The sequence below is a fragment of the Mixophyes fleayi genome, chromosome 1, assembly GCF_038048845.1.
Source record: "Mixophyes fleayi isolate aMixFle1 chromosome 1, aMixFle1.hap1, whole genome shotgun sequence".
In the NCBI taxonomy this organism is placed as follows: Eukaryota; Metazoa; Chordata; class Amphibia; order Anura; family Limnodynastidae; genus Mixophyes; species Mixophyes fleayi.
The window spans coordinates 300,643,607-300,662,991 of NC_134402.1; the positions used below are offsets into that span (position 1 = coordinate 300,643,607).

Here is a 19,385-nt window from a genome sequence, read left to right on the forward strand (position 1 = left end):
CCTTTGAGGCGCTGACTGATGAAGGGGTTCACTCAGCAACATCACCTGTCTCAGGAACAGATCCGGTTTACACATACCCTCAGCTCGGCTCGGATGGTGGTGGAAAATGCTTTTGGGCGCTTGAAAGGACGTTGGTGCTGTCTATTGAAGCGCAATGACATTGACACCAAGCCTGTGCCCCACGTGGTTGCTGCTTTCTGTATTTTACATAACATTTGCGAAATATAAAAAAGAGCAATTTCTACCTGAGTGGAATGTGCAGGAATCTGAAATGCCAGTGCTGTCAGTGGACTCCAGTACTTTTGAAGGAGAGCGCACCAATACCTCTGCTGAACTTATTTGGACCACCCTCACTGCCAATTTGACCTCACTTGTTTGAATGTACCACACAAATGTAAAAGTAAAAAAAAAATGTTTATTTCACATATTGTATTTTGTTTTGTACATATTTCCTCATATGTCTCTTCACAAAAAAATAAAATGACACAATACAAAAGTGCTTACTTGCATGTAGAAAAAAAAAATATATACACAAGTAGTAAACAGAAGACACAAATGTGCCCAAACAGTAAGTGCAAATTAACTTTTCACGTAATATGTGAAGCTAACGGCGTTTTCCAGATCACACGTAACATACATGATAACAATTAACTGTTAAACATTTGTCCATAAATCATGATTATTACAATTGCCGATATTGTGGCATTTCTGGTTGTGGAGTGGTTTGGTTACCAGGTGGGTATTCTATGTTGGGGTTACCCATAGGTTGAGCATGTTGTGTATTCTGTACCGGGTTTGGAGGGTTATTGTTGCCTAACATGGGTTGCCCCCGCTGGTACATAGGATAATGTCCGTCATAATAGTAAGGACTTGGAGGAGGTGCCTGCACCCGTGAGAGGAGTCTGTCCATGAATCCCATCATACAGTCACGATTTTCGCGTAACACGCGTTCCTGCATGTTCATGATTTGCATGAGGAAAGAGTCCTGGAGATCCCGCTCATTGTCCATGAAACGCTGCAGTTGTGTATTCTCGTGTTCCCTTATGGTGCTGTCCATCTCCCGCAGTTGATCCATTATGACAGTTGTCATTGTTTTAGTTGCTTGCTCCATTTTGTTGGGCCTTTTGCGTTTCTTAGGAACGTTGTAAACTGTACGTAGAAAAAAACACAGTAAAACATACATTAGAATATATAATGTGGCAGAACAAAAAAGCAGTGTTGTAAGCTGATATGTGCTTGAGGCCTCCTCCCTCTTGCCCAGTAGTTTTGCACTGCAACAAATGTGTGTTTATGTTTTAATACTTTGGAGTGTATTATATTTGTCTTTTGGGCTTTTTGTTGATATAGTTCTCTTTTTTAAGTTATGTAGATATATTGGTATTTGGTTTGCATTTATGTTGATATACTTCTCTTTTTTTGCCAGTTATGTTCAAACATTTTTTTTTTTTTAAAGTTATGTAGATATATTTATTGGTATTTGGCTTGCATTTCTGTTGATATAGTTCTCTGTTTTTGGCAGTTATGTTTATACGGTTAATTTTTTTTTGCCAATTATGTAGATATATTGGTATGTATATATAGTTGGTTATTACGTGAGATTATTAAAGATACTTACTGTTAGAGCGTAAACTGCGACCTGGCGTAGACTCTGACACCGGCACTGGTTCTGGCTGCGTTTCTTGCAAAGTATCTGTAACGACTTGCGCAGCAGGGAATGGCTGTGAATCTTTCAGTTCGTCCCAAGAAATGTTGGTGTCATCTGTTGTGGCTCTAGAACTGCACTCCAGTTCTGGGGTGTCTTCTATAGAATCTTCTATTATAACCGTTGTGGCCTCGCTTGTCTGTGTGCTCTCTGGTGGTGTTGGTATAGCCGCATCCACATTGCTAGAAGATGACAGTGCAATTGGATTTGTCAGAGGAGAATGTCCAAAGACCATATTGCACTGGTCATAAAAGGGCCAGTCTATTCTTGCAGCGCCACTTTTGCGCCTGTTGTGGTCATGGACTTTAGTGTACTGCTTCCTCAGGGACTTCAATTTGTTCAGGACTTGTTGCTGTGTCCTCTTTATGCCACGTTGTGTGAGTATTTTGGCGATGTTGTAGTACACTGTGGCATCCTTCACAGTCCCAGTCACTTGCCTTCGAATTTCTTCCTCCCCTCTGACATTCAGCAGCTCACACACCTCTTCCTCCATCCAGTGTGTCATAATTGCTGTTAATACACATTTTTTCAGTGAAATAAAAGCAATTTTCCCCAACAAACTCTGATTCTGCTTCAGCTTGATCTGCACTCCACCATCCACCATTTCTCCTAAACTCCTTCTCCAATCTTCCACGGGCTCCCACCGATGACATCATCCTCCAGAGACAGGCAGATGGGTTGCACCATTCATAGTGCAGGCAACACGGGTCCGACCCGGGAATTACCCCTCGATAAATCCCGGGTTTTTAGACCCGGGATTTTTGACTTGTACCATTCATACTGCACCAAGACCCGGGTCGTTTGAGCTTGCCCCGGCAAAAACCCGGGATTTTGGTGCAGTATGAATGGGGTATTAGTGTCAAAGACTGCATGACTGTTAATTGTAGGGGCCAAGGAAGTGATTTGGAGGGCATAGACCAGTTTTATATTTTTTTGCATTCATTATGTATTTTTGTTTGTTTTTTTATTTTAACTTGTTTTAAGCTTTTTATTTTCAACAGATAATTATGATATAAAAACTGCAGAGCATAATATTGATTGCAAAAATATTATTGTCACAAAAGTCCATTAAAAAAAATAAAATAACAGACTTAACTGTAACAAAAATATATCAGAGTGGGGGAGAGGAGAGGGGGTGGGAGGAGGAGGAAAATGAACAGGGCAAGTTTATAGCCAAAAAGTATTCAAAGAAATATACTAGAGGAGTAGGGAGTGGTGAAGTTGTCAATATACTGAAGACAACAAGGAAAATAAATAGTCAAAGAGTAGTTGGGGTTGCTTTGTCTTTCATGAAAGATCCAGGTGAACATTTCTGGTTTATCATGTAGATTGTAGGCAATATTCTCCATGCATGTGACGTTTCTATTTCCAGTGAGCCGCTATTACTGATTTTGCAGAACCTAGAATGAGGTTTTAGAGGGTGAGTAAATAAGTATTGTGGAGGATAGCCTAAGGGGACAATCCAAGGATATTTAAGGATTGGTTGCTGTTATCTGAGCCAAGTGTGCAGCCAGATAGTATTTGATATCTGTTAAGAGATTGCCCCCATTTTTAGTAGACTTCTGTAGGGAAGTCTGCCTGACCTCAGAGATTTTCCCTTCCAAACTTTTATATTTTGGGGGAGGTGGGTATAGGAAGACATAATCCATGACCTTTTATATCTACAGCGATAGATCACTGGTAATTGTGATCTATGAGTACCTGACATTCAAACGTCCGTGTTATCAGTAATCTATTATAGATCTATTATTGCAGAGATATATGGGAGACCTGGACCAGATCAACTTTGCCTTGTCCTAACATGAAACAACTAGCCTCCCCTCCTTCCCCCCACAAATATACAAAACTTAACTTAAATGCTTCTGGTCTTGTAACAAGTTAATTTCATGATCATTGAGTTTCTGATGAAAGCCACAATGCAGAAAATTTTTTTCTGCATTTGTTAACTAGCAAATGATTGGGTTCCCAGGACCCGGATCACACAGGAAGGCTAGTTCTATAAAAAGACTCATTGATATTGTCAAAATTATTCTTGTATCCATATAAATGTGCTGGTACACATAAAAAAGCAAGTGAACATGTCAAAAATCCATGCAATAATAGGTGTTTGCACTACACTGCATGCACACACACAAACACAAACACACAAAGAAATCATATATTTTTTGCCATGTTGAAAAAATTGTAAATGTAACATTTTAATTTTAACCCACAGGAACTTCCAGAATACCTGAGAGAACAAACTTATCTGAAAGAATGGCATATTCACAAAACTCGAATACAAACCATTCCTGGGTATATTCAGATATTTGAAGAACTAAAAGTTTTGGATATGTCTCAGAATAAAATAACATGGCTTCCCCCTGAAATAGGTAAGTACAAAGCATGTGGAGTTTCAGTCTGTAAGGAAGTAACCATATGTAGTTGTGTAGAATGTATTGCCGGGAATAAAGCAGCAGGAATATAATGGACATAAATTATGAAGCAAACTGGATGGGCATGGAAAATCATTTTGGTTTTACACCCCTGCACCTTAATTGTCTGCCTAGAGGCACACCTACTCTACATTCATGGGAGATGCTTCTGCAAACTACCAGTGTGTCTAGATTTGAGGGATGGTAGGAAAATCTGAACATCATATGAAACACCGAACCTCCTACCATTTTTTTAAATTGAATGTTTTTATTTTTCTCCTAAAATACTGCTTGGTTTATCCTTATTTATTTACTAAATTAATTATGGCAGTGAGGGGTATTAAAGTAATTCTATCGTTTTCAAATAAGCATTGCCCAAGCGATTGTATTGTGTTTCTAACGCACAAAGTGATTTATTTTAGCAGATGTAAATAGTCAACAATTCAATACATTATTATATTATGATACAGTACAGTACAGCCAATACCAAAAGTTACATACATACATACTACGCTCTTATCGCATTGCGCTCGCTGCGCAACCACGGGACCCAATGGACAGTATATCTGCTTAGAATACTGTGTCAGAAGTGACTGGGGCTGGTGGGGGATGCAGCTATTATATATACAGTCAGTGTTTTTTATTGTGAACAATAGAGATGACGTAGCTTGCTTCTATAGGTCCAGACGTTGGGTGGGTTCAGGGTAAACAGATGATAGGCTGATTCAATCTAAGGAATCCAAAGGAGAGGGTCGTCTCTCCAGGGGGTCTGCTCCTTTCATAGCCAGCATCATACAAAGGTTTATTCTCTAATATTAATAACTAAAGTATGCAATGTGCGATCCCTTCGCCGACTGCACCGGACAGCTGCTGATGAATAGGGCTTTAATATGACACCAGGCGTGGTACCTTTCCTATAACCTGAACCTTGAATATCACTGAAGTGTACATATAATCACTATATATATATATATATATATATATATATATATATATAGACTAATAATAAACCAAATAATATCTGCTCCTAAATTACAGTGTAATGGAACATATATGAATTATATAAATAACTAAATGTTGTAATGCTAGTGTGTGCGTGCGTATTTTACCGTGCGAACGCACCACGCCACGTGTTACATAGCGTACGGATCGCATTTGCATGGCTAAACAATATTAAACCAATATACTTTCGTTCATCCAATTATACGACTTCAACAGTCCACCCTTTGATAGTATAATAAACTATCACCTTAAAGATTATATATGCAGGATCTCAGTACCACGTTTCATTGTTATGTAATACAAATCCCCCTTGGTGTATGACCACGCTGTTTGTAGATCTAAACAAGTTATCATAAGAGAGAGTCTTAATCCTCTAAACGATTTCTTCTTTTACTATAGACCGTACATTTCTGGAGCTTGGAGATAACCTTTTGTATGCCCTTCAAGGGTACAATAAAACACGTAATACATTATTTGGAAAGGTACAGAGTACAACAGATCATGTATCAGTTATACAGAATACTCTACTACAGTTCTTCAAGTTTAACAGGTTCATCTGTCCAACGCATGTCTTTAAGCTCATAATACATTTAAACACTTCATGTTCATTAATAGCATCATCCTATGTCTATCAATAATGTCATATACAATCTCCTTCAGCTTGCGTTAATATACACTTCTAATAATGTCATCAGTTCTTTTCATCAACACTTGTGGGCGGGCTATTGTCTGTTCGTTCTTCCCAGTCTCCCGATACTCAGATTTAACAGTGAGCGGCTTGCAAAGCATTGGGAGACTTCAGACTAAGGGACCTAGGTGTCCTACTTTTTCCCTTAGTGACCTCCCGCCTATAGTTCGGGTACCTCAAGAATATTTAGTGGAAAGAGAACTAAACCTACTTGATATAATCACTGAGGCACGTGTGAGCACGCCCAGCACTTTGTTTGGTCTAAAACCTTACCCTCCCAAGAATGATAATCATTCTCAAGGATGCCTGCTCAAGTCCGAATATTACTGGACTGGCATCGCTGGGTGTACTTCTTTTCTAACCATGGGGTCGCCATACTTACGGACGTAATGCTACTCAGACAACAGCCCCTCGCACTTTCTCCAAGCTCTGAGGTTTCCAAATTTTCCTTTACCCCTGAATTGAATAGAGTAATTGGCTGGACCGATTATGCTACTAACTTCTCCTTCCTCCCCAATACCTCCTTATCATTACCTGAACCAGTCTCTGTCACCTGCTAATAATCAAAAGAATTAACCATCCTGAGAAGAGAATGAAATGAGAGAACACAAAACAGGAAAAACTACAACTTCATGCTGGACAACAGTCTTAGCCTTTGGCTCAGGTGCTACTAACTGCATTCGAGTCCTTCCAGAACAGACTCATGAGTGCCCTTGGACCCTTCTCTGAGTGTTGGCTGCTCTGCAGTGGGTGGAATGGGCACCAGTGTGTCTCTGCTACCCTTGAAGCCGTGATGCTGGTAGCCTACACCTGGTACCTGTCTGTCAAATAACCTAAGCTTAAGAAATTATTACTCCACAACTTACTGTCCCGATCCAACATCCTGACAGTTAGTGTGACTTTTCAGGAAACAGTGTTTTGGACGTTCTCGGTTGCTGTCTCACTATTTACCTTCTCTCAAGGTCTAACCTAGCCTCCCAGTTACAATCTCATCTCGCGAGGGGTCAAGAACATTTCAAAAACTGACAGGTTAGGAGTCTGCCCAGGAGTGATCTTTTGGTAGCGGGAGAGGACTAGTGGCTGAAGCTATCAGTCACTTCAATCAAGTTCCAACTCTTAATCTATTCAATTCGTTCTACCGAGTATCGTTACTTTATGTTTATACTGGTTTATGGCTAATTGAAAGTATGTGATTTGTTACCACTACTCATACATTATACATCTGTTATTAATAACATGAATACCCCTATCATCTATTATAACTCTAGGACTATCACATTTAATAACAAAAAGCTTTGAATATGACACAGTAATACATTAGACACATTTCAATATACCTTTACCCAGACATATTTCATTGGTACACCAGTGTATACTTGAGGATCCTGCATGGTGGTAATTGGATGACGTGTATTTGTTTTACCTGGAGGAAACCCCATCAGCAGGAGGGATATGGGATGGCTCTATTGGTCTACCTTGTCCATCTTTCTAGAGTCCACAAGACTCCTCACCATATCTCTTCACCTTCCAGACAGTTTATTTCTCAGGTAACACAAATCTTCATATATTAACCAATATGTGTATGTGTGCATGTTTGTGTTTGTGTGTGTGTTCACCTTTTAGAACTAAAACAATACAACGAAAAACAAAACAAAACATAGATTTGTTAACTGTCACATAAAACCCTGCTGTCTATTTGACAGCTATGTTCCCCCTGGTGTGACAGCCATGTATGGTCGTGTAAGTGTGGACCTTACTAGCAGCTACTTCAGTTGGTAACTGTGTCACTGTATAAAGTCCTCTATGTAGTGTCCTAATCATGTGCTGGTATTGCTATAAAATGATTTCTCAGTCACCTCAACATCGCCCCCTAGACTAGAAAAATGCTGAAGACCAATGTATATCAATCGATTTTGCCTCTGCCAACTCACATGTCATTCTCAGTACCTCACATTCAGCTACTTGACTAAGTGGGAAAGGCAAAGGGGTCTATTTTTATAACACTTTCTTCAAATATAACAGTATCCAGTACATGTCTGTATAACAGTAAAAAATATAAAACATGAAAATTCTACATTTTCTAGGGTTTCACATTATGTCGTATCTTGTGGTAAAAATCCTACTCCAATGTTCTATACAGAGATGCATATCTGTATGCCTAACTTCCAGCAATCTCCTATCCACCCTTTGTGCATCCATATAAAGGCACATTTTTGAACAGGAGGCACGAATCATAAAACAAAAAAAACAACACAGATATGCAATCTATAAAACATGAATCGTATTTCCACAACAGAACCTTTCTGCTTAAAATCAGCAGTTTCTATACCCATGAAAACAAAACCCCTGACTGTTTCTGTAACTCAAGTCAATCTAGTGTGTGTATCTCTGAATTTGTCTTATGTAAAAAAAAAAAATATGTCTTAGCCCCATTGTTGAGAGTGTGTCTGATTTTATCTCCACCAGAGCAGAGAGAGAGAGGGAGAGGGAGAGAGAGAGAGAGAGAGAAAGAGAGGTGGAGAGAGAGGTCCTAGCGTTTGTGTAAAGAATGAGAAATAAGAAAGCAATGAATGATGAGAATACAAAGATTTGAATACAAACATACATGCAGAAAGGGAGATTTTTACAACAAAATGACAGCTGGATTGGACTCTGACTCTATGAGGAAATGGCTGTATTCATTTAACTATGATCCCTCCCAAGAATGACTAGGGGGTCTTAACCGTGCAATCCAGTGTCGTCCGTCATTTTGTTCATTAAGAACTCGGTATCTCATTGACTACATACCTTTTCAACGGAATTTCCTAACTTATAATAGAGAAATGTAAAAATTAACTGTTGATGACTCATCTGAGATACATAAACGATATTTTGGAGCAAAGTATGTATATACTTCATTGTTGGATAATGATTCTCAGCCAAACAAATTATCATGAGACACTGCAGCCTAAAACAGAGTGTTCCATTTGTCTATTGTTAATTAGTCTTTCAAGAGTAATTCTTCTATTTCTCTATCTCACCCCTTTTAAACACTAAGTTTATATATCTTCTGTGTACCCTTATCTGTGAGAAGAAAAACAAGATAATTATCTTAAAACAGCAAACAAAACGAACATTTACATTCTTTTCCATCGGCCAGCGATTTAGGAAAGCAAACATGTGAAAACATAAAACAAACAAACAATATCAACAAAGATTACCTTTTAAATAAGTTTCTTTCTACATTTTGCACCTTAATACTTACCACAGATTAACTCTAGAGTCGGCTATATTAGTTGTTACAGAGTGTGCAATCAATTGTAGGGGAACCTCTGAGAGAAGTGTACGCCTCCTTTGTGGATGTCTATGTGATTTCCAACCCAGGTATCCATTCTTCTCTCTACACAGTTCCTACGCATGTGTCCCTTCTTACGGCAGTAGAAGCACGTCCCTGTCATGTCTGCACAATGTTTTGCTAGGTGTCCTATTTTATTGCATTGAAAACACTTCCTCAACTCATGTTGTTTCTCTTCCTTTTTTACAATCTCTCCTAATGTGTCCTTCTTCTCTGCAATTGTAACATCTCACTATTCTGGGTTTCCTGTTATGTGGGTTGTATGCTGGTGGTCGTGTGTGCAGTCCCTCTAGTGCTGGGATACATACCATCATTACCCTATCACTTAGTGTCTCTTTCTGTTCATTTATACTTTTATCATGTCCTATAACTGACTCCCTGAGAGCACTTACAGTGATTCCTCTCCAGTTTGGTAATGAAGTTTGCACCCTTCTTTTCAAGTTTTCCCTGAGGCCATCCATTGGAACTTTAACATCACCATCTCTGTCCGCTTTCCCATTGGGAACTGTTGTAGTGCAGACAGGATGTAAGTCTACCAAATCACTATGACTAGTTGCTGAAATTGCTGCTGCAGTACAATGGATGTCTTCCCCTGTGTTAACCGTTACATTATTCTCACCACTTTCAGCCGCTGCCCCTGCTGGTGGGATCATTCCTTTTCTTTGTCCTTAAACATTACTTTTAACATTACTTAAAACAACATACAAGTTACTAGTTACAGTTTTCACATTTTTGGTATTGGCTGTACTATCCGCCCCGACCGAATTTGTCAGGGGCGTGTTTGCGCTCAGTTCGCCACACTTTGCAACGCACACTTCCGGAATGATTGTTTCCGGTACGCTTACTTCCGCTGAACACGCGCTTCCTTGCCACGTGTACCCTTCTTGTTGCCACAATTTTAAACAGCTATCATGTTCAATTCTTGTTTTTGTTGATTTAATCAACCGCACTTTATCTCTAACAATATTTAACACCTCTGACTCAAAACTACCCATGTTTGGGAAAGGTCTTTCACAATCCTTGGTCATTTTGACCTACTAGTAGGTTTCAAACAGAACCTACTAGAGATTTTTATCCATGGATGGTTTCACAGGCTACGCCCACACACCTCCTAACACAGAAATATCATTGCAGACTAAAGGGCTATCAGCTCCTCGATACCCTGGACTCTACCACAAAGTCTCTTTTCACTGTATACCTTGTATACTACTTATTTAAATCATGTGCTTCTTCAATACACCGTATGCTACATAAAAAAATCCACATACTACCATATCACCGTATACCCTGTATACTACCTATTCCCACACCATATACAGCTTAGAATACTGTATATTACCTATAACACCGTATGCTACATACAAATTCACATACTACCAATATCACCGTATACCCTGTATACTACCTATTCCCATACCCTATACAGCTTAGAATACTGTATATTACCTATAACACCGTATGTTCATTACAAATTCACATACTACCTATTAAACTGCACCGTATGTTACATAAAAAATCCACATACTACTTATTAAACTGCACCGTATGTTACATAAAAAATCCACATACTACCTATTAAATTGTTCTTATTTCAAACACAACCATCCAGTCCCCCTGGTCAGGCAGCAACCGATATCTCTGTCTTTTCAATAGTAAATCACCTCTTTGTCTGTCTTCAGCAGTATGCAAATTCTTCCGTTATCTATCTCTTTTCAACAGTATGCAAACTCTTCTCTTATCTTTATGCATACCATTCACATACAACCTTTTGTTTTCTGCACAGACAATAGATTTCCCAATCAATGGTAGTTTTACAGAGGTTTTAACAAATGCTTATATAACAGACTATGAACATATTAACACATATGTAGACTATGTTACATATATAACAGACTATGAACATGATTGTTTAAACACGTGGTAACAATACCGGAAGTTCATACACGCTAAACAGGAAGCACACATACACTAGGCAATGCAATACCCTTTAAAACGCAAAACGACAATAAAAAGAAACATTTTTCTTTCTTGTCCCTAGATTCTAGTTAGCATTCCTTCAGATTACGCAACTACGGACATTCGGCTTCTCAACACAAAATGGACAACAGGTTTTGAACACATTGCGTTCTTTCCCATATGAGACGCGACCGTCAATATCCACCCTTTGTTGAGGAACCGAATTCCGTCAGCGTTGCATACCTTCCGGCAACGTAACCTACTAACTCAAGAGCCCCCAAATTATTAAAGTAATTCTATCGTTTTCAAATAAGCATTGCCCAAGCGATTGTATTGTGTTTCTAACGCACAAAGTGATTGATTTTAACAGATGTAAATAGTCAACAATTCAATACATTATTATATTATGATACAGTACAGTACAGCCAATACCAAAAGTTACATACATACATACCGCGCTCTTATCGCATTGCGCTCGCTGCGCAACCACGGGACCCAATGGACAGTATATCTGCTTAGAATACTGTCTCAGAAGTGACTGGGGCTGGTGGGGGATGCAGCTATAATATATACAGTCAGTGTTTCATTGTGAACAATAGAGATGACGTAGCTTGCTTCTATAGGTCCAGACGTTGGGTGGGTTCAGGGTAAACAGATCATAGGCTGATTCAATCTAAGGAATCCAAAGGAGGGGGTCGTCTCTCCAGGGGGTCTGCTCCTTTCATAGCCAGCATCATACAAAGGTTTATTCTCTAATATCAATAACTAAAGTATGCGATGTGCTATCTCTTCGCCGACTGCACCGGAAAGCTGCTGATGAATAGGGCTTTAATATGACACCAGGCTTGGTACCTTTCCTATAACCTGAACCTTGAATATCACTGAAGTGTACATATAATCACTATATATATATATATATATATATATATATATATATATATATATATATATAGACTAATAATAAACCAAATACTATCTGCTCCTAAATTACAGTGTAACGGAACCAATATGAATATGAATTATATAAATAACTAAATGTTATAATGCAAGTGTGTGCGTGCGTATTTTACCGTGCGAACGCACCACGCCACGTGTTACGTAGCGTACGGATCGCATTTGCATGGCTAAACAATATTAAACCAATTTACTTTCGTTCATCCAATTATATGACTTCAACAGGGGACATCATAACTGATCTTATCACATGAATCACTTTGTATGTTAGAATTTTTTGAAAACATTTTTGCAAAGGGCACTTAGAAATACACTTGATGTGATATATATATGTGATGTTGCACTTCAACACGTGTCACTTGATGTGATACGTGTTGAAGTGCAAATGGAAGGTGCAAATTGTGCCACATTGAAAGTATATGACAAGGCCTGATCTCCACCAGCATAGCTAAAATTCAAATGGCTTTGCAGAGTGAAAATAGCTAGGTGTCATTACACAAAGAAACAACACTCCTAAAAATTCAAAACATATCATTTTAACAATCTCGCTCCACTAAATTAAATCTCAATTTTGCACAGCTCTGCAAAACTAAGTCCACTGGTGTGTTTATTTTGTTCTTAACAAGGAAAGTCCTTTTTTTTCCATCCATCCAATTCCTCCTAATGGCCAATGCACCATTCTGGTCCTTTGCAGACATCATCATCTTGTTCTGCAGAGCAATACACATTGATGGAAATCTATACAAATCTAACCCAAGGCACGGGAATACAACAATACCATTTTGCTCTGCGTCTCTGCTACTTTGGGTTTCCTTAAAGAGCACCACTATGGTATATTATACATGTTTGTGATAAACTTTGCCAAACAAGTTTTTAAAAATAAATAAATGTAGTAATAGTTTTTAAAATGAATGTTTTCAATAAAGGAACAAGAGAAAATAGCTACACAAAGACTAATGTGTTGTAGCCTACTGTGTATAAGCCATTGAGTTATCCACCTTAACTAGCCTGGCTAAATTAGACAGATACATTAGACTGATTGATTGTTATTGGTTACAGAACATCACTGATTTTTGCAAACAACAAGAAACATTGACATGCAGAAAAGCAACACAATGCATTATATTTGTAGCTGTAGGCAAATTGTAAAGTAAAGGATTTGTTTTACAGTGGTGACATTTTGCATACAAATATTTATCTTTGGAAACGCCACAATATTATAGAAATTTGCTGCTCAGTAAACAAGAAAACAAATTGAGTAAACAATTGATACAAAGCATAAATGACTTTACATCCAGGTGTCTTCTAAAACAGTGATATATAACTATATTGAGCTTCGCCACTCACCACCCAATGTACCATTTTAATACACTGTGTTATTGAAATACAAAATGTAAAGGCAGGTGAATTCAACACCTGTAGTGTATGCAAGGAAAATAATTTAAAATGGATATGTCCATGAACACTATAATATTTGTCCTGTTGTGATACAAATTATTACTATGGGTGTCCTCTTCTAAACATATAAGAAAGTACAAGTGTGTCATAAAGATATTTTTGCTTGAACTTTTATTGTGACAAACCACATACACTCCCCTGCCATCAGTGTTAAAATAAAGAATTATATATAACCTCAGGTCTTGATAAATGTGCTGGAAGAGGGCCAAAATGTTGATAATGTATATAACTGAGTTATAATTAATCACTGTTTTTCACCATTAGCACCCAGCTAGCCTGGTGCGTGTTGTAGGTGCATTTCCCACTGGAGCCTACCTTGGAATTACTTTGGGCTCTGCTACCTGATGTTATCGAAATTCAGAAATGCATTATGTCTTTCTCTTCAGGTCCTCAAGAGTAAATAGGAAAGCACAAGCGCCTTCATATATAGGTTTCACAACAACACAGTTTATGCATAGTAGGTACAAGAAGGATAGCAGTGCATAAGTGTTCAAGTCGAAGTAATAATGATAGCGGTCTTGATGATGAAAATAAACAAGGTAGCTTTATTTACAGCTACAAAAAAAAACTAATTGTAAGTAAGCATTTTTGCAGTAGAGGTCTGCTATCCTGTTATAGGCATAATGTCATATGTGAGGGCAAAAATTTTCATGGGGGAGCAGAGGCCCAAAGACTACTATAGCGCCTGGAGCCCCTTTTTTTTGAATTTGGTATTTCATTTTACGACAGTTGTAAGAGTGACTGTAGATATACAAAGACTCCCAATTCTAAGTCAATTTTTGTCAGTATTTCAGGGGTTGTCCAAAATGTATTGATACATTATTAAATAAATATTATTAATATTAATTACCAAATAGTACAATAACTGTTAGAGAGATAGATAAATTCAATTGTTCATCTTAAAAATGTCATTAACCTAGTTTTTATTCAGATTTCATTGACAGCCTAATCTCAAAATTCAGGGTAAAAGCAAAGTGAATAGTGATCATTATCAATACAAGTTATTTATTAAATGTTTACAAACAAAACACTTAGGGCTAGATTTACTAAGCTGCGGGTTTGAAAAAGTGGGCATGTTGCCAAGCAACCAATCAGATTCTAGCTTTCATATATTTAGTATCTTCTACAAAATGATAGCTAGAATCTAATTGGTTGCTATAGGGAACATCCCCATTTTTTCAAACTTGCAGCTTAGTAAATCTGGTCCTTAGAGTTTTTTAAATAAACAAATCAATCAATCTATTTTAAATCTATACTAAGGCTATCTATATTAAAGAACATTTGGTAGTTATATTAAGACAATCTATAATTTAAGTTTCACAATGTCAAGCGGCTGCTGCAAGGGCCAATAAAATATTGGCATGCATAAAAAGGGGCATAGATAGGAAGACCATGTAATTTTGCCACTAAATATATCATTGTTAATACCTTATCTTGAATACAGATTACAGTTCTGGGCACCACTCCATAAAAAGGACATTTTGGAACCAGAAAAGGTTCAGAGAAGGGTGACAAAATTGATTATGGCCATGGATTCATTAAGTTATGAAAAAAGGTTAGCCAGTTTAGGCATGTTTACTTTAGAAAAAAAGGCTTCTAAAATGGGGAATGATTACTTTGTACAAATACATTAAGGGTCAATACAGAGAATTGTCATAGCAACGTTTTACCCCTAGGACTGTACACAGGGCACACGGTCAACCCCTAAGGTTAGAAGAAAGGAAGTTTCAAAACCAGCAAAGGAAGGGGTTCTTTACAGTAAGGGCAGTTAAGATATGGAATTCACTGCCAGGGAAGGTTGCGATGCTATATTTAATTGATATGTTTAAGAAAGGGTTAGACAATTTTTTTGCAGAAAAGGGTATCCAGGGTTACGAATGTTAATTAAAATGAAGGACAGTAGTGGATCCAGGGAGGAATAGGACTGCAATATTGGATCTGGAGAATTTTCCCCCATTGAAACAGATTGGTGGTTACTTTATCTGGATCAATTTCAAATATAAGAGAGGGATTGCAAGACATCCAAATAGGTTGAACTTGATGGACTGGTATATTTTTTCAACCTCATCAACTATGTTGCTATATTACTATGTTAGAACCGATCAGCGTCGGACTGTCCCGCCGGGGTGTAGGGATATTCCCCGGTGGGCCCCAATGCTTGATAATCCCACCCCCTTCGTTAGTGGGGGGGAGCAGTGAGCAGCTCGTTTTTGTTTTACGCGCGGATGGGAGGAGTGAGAGGGGGGTCACCAAAAGCATTGGTGGTCAGTGGACAGCAACAAGCAGCCAATCGCAAGATTGCCTGTTGCTATATGTGGTCCCACAGTACTGTGCGGTAGACAGGAAGTCTCACTTCACTTCCTGTCTGCCTGATGTGAGGAGTGCCGCTGGTCAGAGCAACTGAAGGTAAGAGAGGGGGCTGCCTATGCTAAACTATAGGGAGGGGGGCTAGCTATTCCAAACTATAGGGATGGGGTGCTGCACAGAGAAAACTATATGGAGGGGGCCTACACAGAGAAAGCTATAGGGAGGGGGCTGCTATGATGTGGGAGAGAATGGGGGGCTGTCTTAATAGTACATGGGTGGAAGGTAGGTGGTGGCTAATTATTTAATGGATGCTATTTTATTTGTGTGGTGATAGTGGGGAAATTTTATTTTATAGTGGGGCAATTTAATTTATTGGTGGGGCCTATTAAATTAAGATGGGGTAATGGGACCTTTAATTTAATGCTGGGGTGGTTTGGGTCAATAATTGAATGTGGGGCTGATTTCTGGGAGGAGAGCTATTTATTAAATATGAATATTAATTATTTAATGCCCGGGATGGTCGTGGGAAATGGTTATATTAAACGTAAATGCTATTAATTTACTGCTCAGGCTGTTTGGATGGAGGGTAATTGGTTGATTTATTAATTGGGAATACTATTAATTTAATGTTGGGGTTGGTTAGAGAGAAATAGATCTATTTATGAAATGTGAGTACTATTACTTTAATGATGGGGCTTGAGAGAGGCCTAATTAGTAAATGTGGGGGCTATTGATTTAATGCTGGGGATGGTTGGCGTTTTTTAAATTTCATGTACCCATTTATTTTTTAAATAGGGCCTCCAAGGATCCAGACAAGCAGCAACTGATCTAAAGAAACCAACAGCCACAGGTGGTGAAAGTGACAAGTCAGGTAGTAGAGAGCATGACAGTCTGCCAACTGTCCTGAATCTGGTGGGGCAGTCCAGAATTTGGGATTAGTCAGGATTTAGTCCGACTACTAGGACAGTTTAGAGGTATGTCTCACTTCATACTGTACTGCTTGTGAAGGCAGAACTGCATGCACCTAACAATAGTGCACACAATTTTGCCTGTGTAATTGTCTAAAATGATAATGCCCTGACATATGTGCACCAGGCCCCCTAACACCGCCTTTACAGCACTACATGGTATTAGGTTCGCCTCAGTCATTGGTTTCCCCGGTGGGCCCTTCATGCCCGAGTTCGACACTGGAACAGATACCATGACTTCAGAAAGTAGCATGAAGGCTTTTCTGTAGAAGTGCATGGGGTGGGGGGGCAAAACACAGTCTTTACCAACTCAACAGAAATCATAGGGGGGCAACTGCCTTCCTGGTTCCTACACCCCTGTGTGAGGACTGTCACGGTTCTTACGAGGAGACTCGGCAGATGTAGCGAAACCAAGAGATTCGAACAGTTTGGCACTACTCCAACAGGGTGCGGAGTCTAACGAGGAGACGGTGTTCACCAGGAACCGCCCGCAAAGCGGTATGGGCTTAGCTGCGTCTACCTCGCAAGTCGCGGTCCCTACTAGAGCACTGTACGGAAGTCCCTGGGAAGACTACAGGCAGTAGTACCGTAGGAAGGATGGTCAATACAATAAGTAATGGCAATGAAGATAATGCAGATCGGTGTAACTCTGTAAACCACTATGTGGTGTAAGGTTCAGGAGAATGAGCATCAGCTCTAAAGGCAAATGTAGAGGAGTTGTCCGGAGATGAGCGTCAGCTCTGCAGGCCACTATGTGGTGGAGAGTTCAGTAGAGTGAGCGTCAGCTCTGCAGACCACTATGTGGTATAAAGTTCAGGAGAATGAGCGTCAGCTCTGAAGACAAATATAGAGGAGATGTCTGGAGATGAGCGTCAGCTCTGCAGGCCACTATGTGGCGGAGAGTTCAGTAGAGTGAGCGTCAGCTCTGCAGACCACTATGTGGTGAAAGTTCAGGAGAATGAGCGTCAGCTCTGAAGACAAATGTAGTGGAGATGTCCGAAGATCAGCGTCAGCTCTGCAGTCCAGAATGGAGGTAAATAGCTGGAAAGTAACAGGAAGCCACTTCTATCACCAGAAGGTAACTCAAAGAACAGGCACTGAAGATAGAGAGGAGGTGCCTTTTAAACTTGCCGCCAAGGAGAAGGGCCAATCAGCAGAGAGCAGGGGAATTAGAGTAATCGCAGGGTCTGCGCATGCGCAGACCTGAATCCAAGATGGCGGCGCCCAGCGGGAAGTGGAGCGCCGATGAGAGGTAAGTCTGCCGGGTGTCAGGTGCGCTGCCTGAACACACGGCGCGTGATAAGGACTATGTCACTCACCGGACTGTGAGTGCCATTTCCCGTGTGTTCAGGAACCGTGGCCGTCCGCCATCCTGAGGGTCTGCGCATGTGCAGCCCTTATCAAGCCTTCAATACCTGTTGCTTTTAATTGATTGGATGATAAGGCAACCCTCCCTATTTAAACCACCTGTGATCATTACCTGGTTGCCTGATCTTGGAGTCTCATTCCCCATGAGCCTCTGAAGGTGTTCTTGTGTACCTCGTGTATTCAGCTTCTGCTGATTCCTGTTTACTGCTATTGTGGTTGCCAGACCACTTCAACTCTCCTGTGTTCATCGTGCCTGCACTCAGCTGATACCTATTCGCTGCCTCCGTTACTACTACAGAGTTCCTGCTCACTTCAACTCTCCTGTGTTCATCGTGCCTGCACTCAGCTGATTCCTATCCGCTGCCTCCGTTACTACTACAGAGTTCCTGCTCACTTCAACTCTCCTGTGTTCATCGTGCCTGCACTCAGCTGATTCCTATCCGCTGCTTCCGTTACTACTTCAGAGTTCCTGATTGTCTCAACTCTCCCGTGTTTATCGTGTCAGCTCTCCGCTGCCTCCGTTACCACTACTACTGGATACCAGACCGTCTCAACTCTCCCGTGTTCATCATGTTTCCAGTTTCACTTACTACTGCTTCCTGAGTATTGCTTCTTTGATTTTGGATTACCTGCCGTGCGCTGCACCAACCTAATTACCGCTTCCACCCTCCAGTGGTCTCTCCTCCTGCCGGCCTTCAGCCTTCAGGTATCCCTGCACGTCGCTCTGACAGCCTGCTCTCCTGAACCGCGGTATGCATACTTTCCATTGACTTTGCTTTTGTATTGCATATCCATCTGGACTGAGTTGTGTTCTTCTCCGGAGCCTCCTATCCACTGAAGCTATTGTTACCATTGACTTTGTTTTCTATTGCCTGGATTGCTATTGAGACTTTGTATACTTCTAGCAGCGCTGGTCAGTTATTGTTGTATTGTGGATATCATCGTGGGATCAAGTTCTGTGTGCCCCGTGTATACTCTGCTTTACATTCATCTCCTCGTGTCCCTCCTCACATATATATAGCAGTGGTACAACTTGCTGATGCAGACCACTGACTCCTGTTCCCTGTGACACCAGTTTCAAGTATCCTCTCACATAGCAGTGGTACAACTTGCTACACGCAGACCACTGACTTCCCCGTTACCTTCCTTCACCTGGATTCCATTCCTTCACTATAGACAGCGGTACAACTTGCTATACGCAGACCGCTGACTCTTACTACCTCCTCGCTACTCC

General features: G+C 40.0%; 1 protein-coding gene across 1 annotated transcript in view; it reads left to right on the forward strand.

The window, feature by feature from the left end:
- Nucleotides 1–19,385, forward strand: part of LRRC2 (leucine rich repeat containing 2) — a 224,824-nt gene that overhangs the window by 98,558 nt on the left and 106,881 nt on the right. Inside the window, exon 4 of the mRNA XM_075191913.1 lies at nt 3,918–4,074. Coding sequence (XP_075048014.1) covers nt 3,918–4,074 — 157 coding nt within the window. The remainder of the gene's footprint in view (nt 1–3,917; nt 4,075–19,385) is intronic.